Source organism: Opisthorchis viverrini, assembly GCF_000715545.1.
Source record: "Opisthorchis viverrini unplaced genomic scaffold opera_v5_130, whole genome shotgun sequence".
Lineage (NCBI taxonomy): Eukaryota > Metazoa > Platyhelminthes > Trematoda > Opisthorchiida > Opisthorchiidae > Opisthorchis > Opisthorchis viverrini.
Window position 1 is genome coordinate 160,181 of NW_008751788.1, and position 13,321 is coordinate 173,501.

The window sequence follows — 13,321 nt, forward strand, 5'->3', positions numbered from 1 at the left end:
CATAGCCGTAACGAGCTGATGATGAAGCGTCCATTAGCGGATGCTTCCTAGGCGGTTTGCGAATATACTACTATGGTGTATAAGTAGTGTAAGATGGAATGCTTTTCATGCATTCCAATAAAACATGGTTATGGGTGGAATCACCTACGGAACGAAACGCGGATAGGTAACCATGCGATGTCCACAAACCTGCTGGTTACAGTTCCCTTTCCCGTTATCGATCATTGTGTTGAGGTTTTACTCTACATACTGTTAACCATCTTCACAAGTTTTTGTCATACATTGTTCTAGTTAGTTATCACGCCAAACGTGCGCTTTGCTGGCTGTTATTCTAGCTTCCGGACACCATTGGTTTCCCAAGTTGCTCTATTCCAAATAGAACTATATGCTCAGCTGCTGGTGACTCGCAGATCATGTGATTCTCGTTTTGCTTGGTGCAACACAAAACAAGCAGATCCCCCTAGCGTTAACCCTGTGGTTGGTGCCTATCTTCCTTTGCTGTAACTGGGATGGGGTAAAAATCAGAACGTAATTGGATTGTTTCGTTGTTTTATTCACACTGGATGCTCACTAGCATCTTGGTACACATTACATTACCGTGTGGAGCAGTTTTTCTGCGGCATGTCAACGAAGACATTGTGATCACTGAAATCATTGAAATTGGAACCAGCCGCCACTGTCAAGTTTGAACGATCATCCTTCCATTGGACTGATCCATGGATTCGGATTGATGTAACTCGGTTTTGGATTGGCACTTCTGTCAAAATAGCCTTGGTTAAACGTAAAAGATAGATGGGACAACTTTAGTACATGCAAGTGAACTGGATTTCATAGGGATTAAGTACAGTTGAGAATTATAGGATGCCTATTCTGCTCACGAAGGGCTTTCGATTGTTTACCGTCACGGCATTGAAATTAGCAGTCATAGATCTCAGCGGTAGCACCCTTTCGGTGCCTAACTACGATGTCACCCGAAGGAAGCACGAGGGCTGGGATACTGCTAGGCCGCTCAAGCCTAAACAAGGGAAGTCCAGATGCAGAGGTCGATTTCGAACCTTCCGGTTAGTAAATTCGTGCTTTAACCACTGAGCCATCTCGCCTCGATCGGTTAGAATATTGATTAGGAGCCAGATTAATCATGTTATGAATAGATTTCTTTTGACTTCTTTGCCCTTTCTGATTGGTCAACGACTTATTTCGTGTGAATGATGTGCGTAGCTATTCGGTTGTGTAAGAGAGGAGGTCATTAAATGAAGTACCTGATGTAGGCTATGTTTTCGTGCGTTGCCTACGGGTTGAGATAAAATCTGCTTCCTGGAAGGCCTGCAGCAAACACGGGCCAATACCCGAAAAAGAACACTCTTAGATGGTTACTAGCAAAGTCCCTCCAATGAGTGAACACCCAGGAAAGAGGTGACTCTCGGTCAGTCCTTTAAGTTCGTTGCATCAGTGATAATGGCGCTTTAGTGGAGAGGATGTCTTGTCCATAAACGGAGCTGACATAGGTTAATACAGTGTATATCGTGCAAAATAACCCGGTTGGGAAAGCTCAGGCATTAGGGGAGGGCTTTTTCACGTCCTCTATTGCGCTATGGTTAAAACAAACAGTCGTACATAAAGGTCTCGCTTTCGTGAATAGTTTCACCTCGGTTCGTACTACTAGAAAAAGACCCAGTAGCTAGTTTCTACAAGACATTTTCTCACGCCTCGCTGTTCTGGGCTCTGAGGCGTACCCAGGTAGACCCGAAATCTAACAGGCTTGGCTGTGCATGCAACGGGGTACACTCATGCGTTCAGTTTAAGGCAACACGAACAGATTACAACATCGCATCTACGGTATCAGCTAGATAGGCAAGGTGCTTGACCTGGCGCTTAGGTAATTGCTGAGTTTCATCGGCACCAAGACCAGTGTTGTACACTGGTAGATCCTGCTCTGAAGCGCCTCCTCATTACGATTGCCGATAAGGAACTGCAGATAACTACCCGGCCACCCGCTAGTCCCGTCTTCTGTGAGGAACTCAGATGCCACAATCTGAGAACTATTCTCCATTGAATAAATCCAGTCAGGCTTTGACATAGTGTTTAATCCTTCATTATGTTCCAGGGTCATCTCTGTTTTCAATGCGCTCTTCATAAACTTTGCACCTGTATGAATCATCAAACCCCTGGCAAATCACCGTTCGACTTGTTCTGTCACGTCCCTGAACTTCACACGCAAATGCAGCCGCTTCAGCGTCTGTTTTTTCGTTCCTAAGATATTCACCTGGATTTATAAACTGGTAGCCATCACCCAGTTCTAACCACGACACTCCTTTTCTCTAAGGGATTCTCACGGGAAATAACAGAATGGTTTCAAATTAGAAAGACTGTCCCCTCAGTGTATGGAAGTCCCGATGGAACACTAATGTTATTGTGACCAATATTCTCCCTGAACAAAAGCATATCCTTTCGTTAAAATAGCTTTGGAAATACTCCAGTATGCGGCAGAAATGTACGAATCGATTCACAAAAATCAGAATAATACAGTTACATTTAATTTTTCTTCCTTAAGCTCCGAACGTTACTGTGCCCCCACATTTTGATTCCCAATCTCTATCATACTGCAACTCCATGTCGTTGCTCTTGTTAACTTCTCTCGCCAAAATCACACCAGCTGAGTTCTGTTACCGTTCTTTCAATCTAGTGGGATCTAGGCTCATTCTGAAGCTTACAGTTTGTGGTGCCCTTTATCCCACGTATAACTGTGGATTCTATACTTCCTGTGCATTATCCTGGAGCTCCTTCCCCTGAATATACTGATGCGACCATTATTTTACTGGCTTTTTAAATGGGAAACGCAGCATATGGGTGATTCGCTTTGTATTTGCTCTATTTTACGTCACCACAGAAATTTGGTGGACCGTGTGACATCAGGTCACACGCTGCGTTTGAAACCGTGGCCGTCCAAGATCAGTGCTTCGGCCGTCCATGTAAGAACTAGTTCCTCAACTAAACGAAATCTTGTGCAGTCCGGTCTCTACGATTCTAGCCAGTGATACCAGTGACTTACAAATCACAGTTCCGTCCGCGTATCCGTAAGACACAGGTGGATTTGGTTTTCTTTGTTGAGCCGATTTCATCCAGGCGACGAATTTTACCATAGCCTCTTCCTTCCGTCGTTGAGCCGACGCAGCTGCAGCTAGTTCCTTTTGTCTAATTAGTTCCGCGGTTTCTTTTGCCTCGTGTTTCTTCTGTTCACACCATAGTGCATATTTTCTCTCAGACTCCAATTTCTAAAATTCAAATAGGAAACTGATAAACTGAACTTTCAAAGAACCAATGCTTTGTAGTGTACTCCGAAATCGGGGCAACTGATACCAGCAGAGTTAAAAGACCGACTCACCTTAGATTCTTTTTTGAACCGTTCCTTCAACAATTGTTCCTTGCGAGCCATCGCAGCTGCTTCGTTTCGCTCCTTGAGTAGACGCTGTTTGGACTCTAGCCATTCTTTACATTTAGCCAACGAACGCTGCTCTTTTTCAGCTTGAGAAGCAGCTGCCTGGGCCTGTTTCGCACGTAAATTTGCCTGGGAAACGCACAAGTGATGGGAAGTTTAGATGTGATTCACATTCCGCCGCCCTCTCAAGAGCAGGCACCTTTGAAACAGTGAAAATCTTTGACTCTCCGTTTGCCTCTGGACGGAGAAACAACCGACTTTCAAATTTTGGAGAAAGACACAAATATTATTGTATTTTATGGTCACGAAGTAGTAGGATCTTTGCTTCAGTTATTACCCAAAAGTACATATGCTCTTGTCCGGTTCGTCCTCATCATATATACGACCAACGGAGTTGGGGTAAATGGCATTTCGTCAACTTTTGTCCGTTTAGAAAGCACCGTTGCAGTAGATGTTCCCCTACTGGACACAAGGAAGATCGGTGTCATGGCAAGCAAAGACAGGCACCCAAGATGCATTTTCGAACCAGACTTTCCTATGCCAAGATTCCTAAGGCTCGCGTTGTTCTGGCCGCGCATCGAAGCCCACACACAAACAGGAGGAAATACGTATCAGTGTGTATTAACGGCCCTGTTCGTCTTCAGCTGCACACGGCATCGAACATCACCATCATCTTAAAAGGAACTTGGAGATTTCTTGGCAGCCCAGAATTAACCAGAACCATACAGGTTGCAAGAAGTGCATCCAGCAGTTTACTGAAACTCTCTGGTGAATTCAAATGTTCCATGACTTTCGACAGTATCACCGTCAGTAGCGTTTGTCATGTGTCCGATCGCTCTGGATTGGATTTGTTAGGATTAGATTGGATTGACAAGCTAAACCTTTTGGGCCGGCCACTCAATAATATATGATACGAAACACAGGGAACGAAACCGAATATACTCAAAAAGCTGTCTGATTCGTTTTGGAAGAAGGACTCAGAAGGGTGGAGTCTGAGCACTAAGTCCTTGTCGTACCACCCTCAACCAAATGGACAACCCAGGAGGTTTGTGTGTTCCTTTAAACTATCTGTGTTGAAATCTCGAGGGGACGGCGTCACTGGTGCTCTTCTAACCAACCACGGGATGACATCGAACCCATCTCTGTGTCAAAGAAGAAATGGACGACGAAGAATTCCGGTAAAACGGTTGCAGATAAATCCCAGGTTGAGGACCTACGATTTGTCTTCAAAAGAGGGAAGTGTCAGGACGTGCCCAGACATGAAAAAAGCACATGTACAGAGAATGAGGCATCCCCAAGGTCATGATCGGTATCACACGTTGCGGATAGCAGGTGCAATGGCGGAGCTCACCAAACACGGCTTAGCAACATACGACCAGCGGAGTGTGGCTGAAAACGTTCACCACCGGAACAGCACCATTGGCTGTACAGAACGAACAAGTAGACGACAATAATTCGCCATTTAGTCATCCTATATATTTATGCAGAAGCTCTGTATGTTTTGTCGTGACAATACAGCCGTGTCCAGTCCTCTCTGTCTTCTTATCGCCTAGTCTGACAAGCTCAGTGCAGGCGTAACCAATAGACGGTCACCCACGATACAACAATATTGCATAAATTCAAAAACCCACAATTTCCTTTGGAACACCATGGGGTCTACAAAATAGCTACGCCACGCAGACTGTTGTTGGGCCGGAGGACTTACTTGCCTGTTAGTCTCTTCCTGAGTTCCACTTTCAGCCGACCCCTCACGTTCTTTTTGGAAGAAAAATTGTCAACTTGTGCTTTTGTGTATACTCATTGGTGTGCTGCTGTCTAGCATAACATTTCGATCAAGCTCTTGTCAGAGAGAATATGTGAACACTGCTCAAGCTGGTTGAAACAAGACCAGCTCAAAAGCAATTTCATAATACCCAGGCAAAGCTGATAATATCACAGAACGAGAATGCGCCTTTGACGTCCTATTGGGGGTATCTCTTGACCGAGCACAATCGCAAACGCCATATTAATCCAGCTACATATCAAAAGTAATTTGTATTGTTTTTCAACTTGTGTTGCTCCCAACCCCACTGAGTTAGTCCAGTTCCACAACCTAGTCTGACTGTGGCGTAAGCAGCTCGACTCAGTGACCAACTAACCCATGAATCGTTTCTCCAACCGTTTACCCACTGGATGTAGCTGACAATTCAGGTGATCACTAGCTAGCATTATATGAATCCGTGTTCACTACAAACCACAGAGAACAAGGCATTTGTGCTGGACTACTTATGATAGCTCAGGCGTTGTCGATTTGGAAAAGGTCGAAGATGGGTTAAAAACTACAGAGACCGTTGCACATTTCCGTGTATTTTTTTGTTGCGCAAATGTGCGAATGTACTTGTTCACGCAAACTTTTAGTATTTTTGTAGGATGTTGGCTGCTCTTTTGCAAAGAACAGTGATGAAACTTTCACGTGGCAGCCGTAAATGTTGGCGAAAGTTGTGTTCAACACTAAAGTTATTGAAAAATAAGGTTTTCCCAACCATTTTCGAGAAATACACTCATTTGCAAATCAATTTGGTTTTTACGAGGGGCTCAACTGAATCTCTCGTTTATGATATTCCACAACTGAATGTGCTGCACACAGGCCGCCTCATGATTCAGTTGGCACGATATTCGAGATATCGCAGTATATTTTCATAAAGGAAACTACTCACAAGGTTGCTGAAAACTGTTCGACAGCCCACGACCGGTTTCGCCCTTCTTGGGGCTCATCAGGTAGGCGCAGTCCCCGACCTTCCGTCAACCTTATGTTCTACTTGGACCCAAATTGGACCGTTTTCGAGAAATACGCTCATTTGCAAATCAATTTGGTTTTCACAAAGACTCAACTGAATCTTTCGCCCAAGAAGAGCGAAATCGGTCGTGGGCTGCTGAAGAGTTTTCAGCAACTTTGTGATTAGTTTCCTTTTCCTAACCATGTTTGATGCCAGCATTGTTTCACACGTAACCCCCCCCCCCAAAGGTAGTTAACACTTTCAAGTAAGAGCCAGTGGGACTTACCTCTTTCTGACGAAGGCGCTTCAACTCCTGTCGACGAATCTTCTCTTTTTGTAATAGCCACCTTTCCCACGGTGTTAGCTCTTCAACCTTCGTCGCGATGGCCGACCGGTCACTGTTTTTCGAACTGCTGTCCAGCAGATTAGGATCCTGTTCGATCTCATCCGGCCGGGAGTGTGAGCACAAATCATCGGTGAAATCTAGCGAATAGGAGGGCGTGTTTGATTCATCTTCGCGATGACAGATTGCATCATCCACTCGCTGCTCCTGAGCACCCTGATCTTTTCTTGTCCTTGGACACGATCTTTGGCGTACTCTTTTTGGAAAGAAGCAAATATTTGAGACCATTTATTAGAACTAACAAAAGCAAAAAATATTCTGTATGATTGTTGTCCGAAATAGTTCGTCTTGAATGAGGGTCCAATTACACGGAAGTAGACGAAAGATGACTCCCTTAGGAAGGTACAACACAACAGGACAGGAATGTAACGCTACTAAAAGGGCAATTTCTTTGTTCGGTCACTGCATTTCAAATGTTCAGTGTTCAAGTGGGCTATCTAAGTGTTCTCTAGCCAGTATCCCAGCTAGTACAAAGTTGAGGGATCAATGGACCAGACTGTTCAGGGAAACTCACAATGGCTGTCAGTTCCAAATCCAGTGAATCTCTCGGCTACATTCAAAACGGTCGTTTTTCAGTGAAGGAAGACACTGAAATTTTGGCATGAAATGCGAATGCCTTGCGAATTACGCTGGTGTTGACAAGAAACCCAGCTGAGTTTCTTGTTTTTAGTGTTCTTCAGCTTAATGTGGTGGACAATACTGACATCGGTGAATACGGTGGTGGAGGGTCCAAGAGTTCTCAGTAGACTTGTAAGTAGTTTGTTATATCAATAAGATTTGATCCATGTTAGAGTTAACAGAAATCAGTACAAGAATATTGGATAAGTTGTGTGATACTGTACTTGCACCTTGTTGATCGCGTTTACTAGATGACCACTTCTGGATCACTCTCGAAACCGACGTAATCTTCCTTTAAAGAAAGTTGCCATAAAGTAATCAAATTACGCAAATGCAGCAATTTCGGTGCCAAACTTTCTTTAGCAGCGTGATCCTGCGATTTCCGACTCCTCAATTTCTGTCACTTATCCTACCACATTTAGCACTCTCGAAATCAGCACGAGCAGTTTGGCGCACAAGATGTTGCCACGTTCTAGTTGGTCGTTGTTCACGATCGCTCGGTGTGTGTGAGAAGCCTGTGTAATGGCGGATACTACTGATGAGGCATGCAAGTAGTGTTTTCTCGTAAATCCGCTTCGCGTCCCTTGAAAAGTGGGATCTTTTACGAAGTTTGTGCATTTCATTGCATCTGATTAACAGTCGATGAGTATCCAGGAAAGTTCAGGAAGACGCGTTCAAGGAGTAGATGGATATTCAGTTTTGTGAACATGATGCATATGAGAGTTTTGTTCCCCTGTTCAATAGTCTGTAACTGTTCAGTTGGTGTTTTTCTGATAAACAACACCACAGCGAAGGCCTTCTTCCTTTCCTCTGTATTCAAGGTAGTCTAGGAAGTGGTCTTTCTTCATATTTCAAAACTAGCTGAAGTACAAACGATTCAATATAGCCCACAACCGCACCGATAAGCCCTACAAATAAGTGTTAATAATAACCCGATCATAGATGTTGATAATTCGATGAATAACTAAGGAGTTCCATACCACCAACCAAGTGTAATATTTAGGTTTTTAAGGCAAACGTTTCTGCACGGAATACACTACTCGGTTGCAGACGGACACTTTTCAAGTATGGTCTGCGATATTTGTGAAATTGGAAGGGACATATGTGTTCAAGCATAGACTTACAATTTCGTGTTCACGGTAGATAACGAGGGTTTGGCTACAGTTATATGCCTCTTCAGTGATTGCGCGAAACCAGGATGAGCAGCTGAGTTTGTTTTCTGAAAAAACATGAAACGTTTTAAAAGAATTCTTAGCGTCATCTTTCTAGGTGAAAAGGTTAAAAATGAGGTCACAGATAAGGGTTTTTTGCGTTTTCATAGAGAGCTAGAAGGCCTGCATTCCAGATTTCGCTTTTAATCGAAGCTCGTTAGTTATCAGCGAAATACACTCATTTGCAACCAAATTCGGTTTTGCGAGAGACATCCAAAAAACACAGCTGAATCGCTGATTAGTGATGATTTCAGGCAACTGAATGTGCTGCACCAGGCCACCTCATGTTTCAGTTGCTATGATATTCTGGATATCGCAATACATGTGTATTCGTAATGCACTACTCATACGGATGCCCACGACTGGTTTCGTCCTTCTTGAAACTCATCAGGTAGGCGCAGTCCCCGAGTTTCCGTCAACATTATGTTCTACTTGAACCGCAATTGCACGAAATTAGCGAAATACACTCATTTCCAAACAGATGAGTCTTGGTTAGTTATCATTATCAAAGATGCAATCCGATCTTTTATTACTAGCCTCTTGTTTTTCCGGCGAAATTTAATAAATAGTTCAAAGTCAGTGACCCGTTTATTCAAACGGAATATGGGGGTCACCGCGGAAATTTAATGATGGTATGAAAAGTTACTCAGAGCTATTTATATTGGAGGCTCAGATCGCTGCATTGTAGCTGTCTGATAGTGTCAGGAAGGTGAGATTCCCGAAAATAGCCCCAAGATGCCCGAAACATACTGGGACCATAAAACTTCACCAAAGTCTCTATAAGGAAGCTGGCAAGCATCAAGCCCAATTAATCAATCAATTAATCAATTCCGCAACAGCCTGGATCGATGAAAAGTGAAATTCAAATAGGGCGAAGTCAATTGTAACTGTTGTAATCGCTTGTTCTCAATAGAGCTATTGTGTTCCTTGTTGGCGAGTCTTTTTCTGGCATTAAGTTACTGCAGCGGGGGCAGCAATAAGGTATAACAATGGTTTCCGTCAGTGAAAGCATAAATAAGTTATGCCGAAATCCCCAAGGTTTTAGTTCTTGTGCGTCCGAACATGAACTCGGATACAGTACCGAAAAGTTAAGCGGGTAGCGACCTGTGGCACCGTATTTGGCGCCTGCTACGTCTTCAAAAACTCCAGACTTAATGGGCTATGCATGAGAACTACAGCTTGGACAATTTTACCCAATAACAAGAGGTCGATGCCATCGGAGCTACCACCCTTTCGAGAAGCTCGTGTGGGTTTCATTCAGTTGGAAGAGGTTTGGGGCAGATTGTGCCGTCATCCTTTCAGAGAGGTATGGTAAACAACCGATGAATTCACTGCTGGACAACGTTTTGCTTTGTGTGCATCTCGACTTCTCCTGTCTATGCTTGGGCAACCTGGCAGTATCCCAGCCCTCTTACTTCCTTCAGGTGGCATGGCAGCAACGCACTGATAGGGTTTTGCATAATAAAATGTGGTAACCGCAAGATGGTTATCAGCAAGGAATTCGCAAACTAGAAACTGTGAGCCAAACTGGTGCTTAAACAGATCACCCAGAAACGTAGTTGACTATCAGGCGATAGTCAGATACTCGGGAATTGCAGGCGATGCATTGAACACTGGGTACAGAGTGAATTCGGAGAATGTGGAGGTTTTGTGGCAAGCTTTAAGGTTAGCACCGAACGCCTGGTTTTCGAAGCGGTGGAAAATACCAGGTAATCCGGCGTAAATAGAAAAGAGTGCGCCTAGAACTGTCAGGGGTGCGAAGGGTGGCTTCAGATCAACGGAAATTATAAGGCGGTGTGCGATTATCTGTGCGATGTTCTGGGTCTAAAGGCACAAAGAACCCAGATATGACAAGTCCTATTCAATCTGAATCCAATCCCAATTCAATTGTCTTAACGCCCACAGACCAGCAAAGTTTGTGAAGGATGTCCAAGATGAATATTCCCTGAAGGTGTCTTGGGCATAACAAACAAGGCCCAGAAGTTCCAATCAGTCCACTGTAAGTACTAATCAATCGCACTAGCCAGCAAACGAGAACTTCGGATTGACATTCAGCACTGATCAAGCCAGCCAATGATAAGAAATTTCACCGATGAGTTCTTCTATTGCCTTAAAACTCAGCTAAATTGGCAAGTTATTCACTTGGCCTGACGAAGCGAAATATTGCCAGGCGTTAAATTCACCTGTTGCTTACTGAACCTGTTTTAAACGGAAGCTTCTGTGGAGTTCGAGCCAAGTTTTGAAACAATCGGTCGCGCATCGCTGTATCGATAGACCTTCAAATATCGCTCAAGTGCACATAGTGTGCGTCAGCAAACTTGTCAAATTGATTGATAATGAAGGCGAGATGGCCTAGAACCTAATTACAAAGTGGAACACACTCTGCTGGCTTAGTATCAGCTCCATTTTCAACAAAACTGTGGCCAATTGTAATCCGATTTCAAGTTATCTCCTAGAAAATCAGAAGGCATTGTGAATCGAGATAAACGAAACCAATCAGTAAAAATGCCCCATATTGGTATTTCCTTTGACCTAAAAATGTCACTAGGGTTTAAACATAAACTAAGAAATATTATCAATGGGGAGTTTGCACATAGTGAATCTAACGGTGCGGTGCACTTATACGTAAGTTACCAAAGGTTTGTATACACACCTTGGCAATAACATGAGGATGGTCTTCCATTCAGAGTTCACAATCCTCTAACTATGTCCACAAGGACGATGGAAAGCACGATAGCGGACCTCAAATACAATGCTATATATCAAGAATAGAACTTCCTACGTCAAGTGTGTGACAAAAAAGAATGATAAACCTCTGTAATTATGGTTGTAAATTATCCTATCACTAATTTCACTAAACGTTTTAGCAGATGAAGCACTGCATTAAAGTTATCGATAATTTTGAGCAAGCCAGGTGATAAAAACCTCAGTTAAAATATCGAAGAAGCGAAACAAAAGACAGAATTAGTAAACAAGAACAAAACTGAGTTTTTATTTTGTAAGTGAAGCAAATCTTTGCTGAAAAGCAAAGAAGCACTGTGGACCTGTTTCATCCCTATTGAGAACCATCAGCTCATCTGATGAAACTCCGAGAGCTTTAAATCCGCAATCTTACAGCCAGTGATCCAAAACTTAACCGCTTGGTCATGAAGAACTACTCAACAGTGTGATTAGCTCTCAGTTTGGCAGGATAGAGCACCACTCATCCTTCAATCATTAAAGCCACATCATGTCATCACATACTGGCTGCTCCTTCGTGAGCTTTATCCTGTCTAACTGTGATTAATTACACTGCCGATCAGCCGCTCGTGTCTAAATGATTAAATTTTCAGAGCTCCCAAACTTTTCGTCAGATGCTGACCACTGATGGTTACTAGAAAAGTTGGAACAGCTGTACAGTGCTGATACTCAGCATAGGTTGGCTTCACTGACAATTGAAGATCGTCAAATCTCACACTGCCATCAAGAACAAAGATGTTTGGACGACTTCGTTCAAAGTGCGGAGTATCTGTGTACCATTTCTTTCTGGAGAATGACTTCTTACTGCAATGTCGCTATTCGGAAAATGGCTGACACGCAGATGTTCATTGATTAAGCGAAACACCAAAATTCTACCAAAACTCCATACCCTACGTGTAGTCGCTTAAACTTCATCTACTTCATTCTTGACAGAATAAAACTGGAATAAAGTGAAGGAGATTTTCACACCTCAAGGGAATCGAGTGTATGCCTCCGGAGTGGTCTAACTTGATTTCTTGTTCCACTTTTGCCTGGTCCAGAGATGGAACGATTGCGTGGTGGTCGCTTAGTCGCATATCGGTCAGTATGTACATCCTTGGGACCATTATAAGGTATTCCTGGAAAGTGTGAAACAATGAGAGTTGCATATTAATTACCATTGCCGGTATGTGCCCGTGGTGTATATGGCATCGAGAGGACTGTATAAGGTTTTGGGGCAACCTTTCGCTTCAAGACACCCGTCGATGCGTCCAACCTATTGCCGCCGATCAGGTAGATTAATGAAACGCTGTTTACCTCAACAGGTCACTTGTGGCATCCAGGGACAAGTCGGAGGCAGAAAGTGAGTCTTCTAAGATTACATCACTTTTGGAGAGGATTTTCAACAAGTCTGCAGTTGAACTGGAGGCAGCCGAATCTGGTGAAGAATCCTGACTGTCGTATTTGATATTAGATAGCGACATTAGGACAAAAAGAGTTTATAGTTTGGAGATGCACCCCGATGTAGAGTGGCGGACAATTGGACCTTCGTGAAACAAGGACACTAGAGCCTTTCCGAAGCGATGCTCATAACTGGGAGATATCTGCAAACAGCCTGATCAGGAAAATTCTGAAAAGGGAAGGAAAGCTTTTGAATTTCGTGCACAGAAACTTAAGCTGGAGACGTGCTAAGATTGCTCACAAACAAAGATAACTTTCAAGATCCCATTCAAAACATAACTCTGGCTGGATTAAATAGGGTGGTCATATGTATTCATAAGCCGATAGAATGTTGCAGAATGTACTATCATCGGGGTGGGTGGTCTCTTTTACGTAACATATATAAAACCACTATCAGCTATAAAAATTGCTTGATTGCTTTGTAGTGGTTATAACTACCATGTTGCTCGCCGATAATTTGAGGAGGTGATTGCTGATATTGCTGATGCCTAAATACAGAGACGTCAAAGAAATTTTATTGGAAAGGTCGAGGGAACTATGAATTGAACAAAATAGCTTGGATGCATGAGCGCTACTGAGGGCGCGACCGAGCCATGTCAGACAATACTTTTAACCACTGATGTGTCGTATCTGGTGTACCCCAATCAGGACGACGTCAATGGGCAGCCCGGCTGAATTCACGAGTAATGGCTTTCATAATTCCCTACTTAGACATTGT

General features: G+C 43.4%; 1 protein-coding gene across 1 annotated transcript; it reads right to left on the reverse strand.

The window, feature by feature from the left end:
- Positions 1–541: 541 nt before the first annotated feature.
- On the reverse strand, positions 542–12,626 carry T265_06383 (hypothetical protein; the record flags this gene model as incomplete). The annotated part of the gene is made up of 7 exons (XM_009171631.1): positions 542–770; positions 3,050–3,272; positions 3,383–3,565; positions 6,479–6,791; positions 8,338–8,432; positions 12,133–12,281; positions 12,473–12,626. The coding sequence occupies 7 exons, from the start codon at positions 12,624–12,626 to the stop codon at positions 694–696; spliced, it is 1,194 nt and encodes a 397-aa protein (XP_009169895.1).
- Positions 12,627–13,321: the final 695 nt, after the last annotated feature.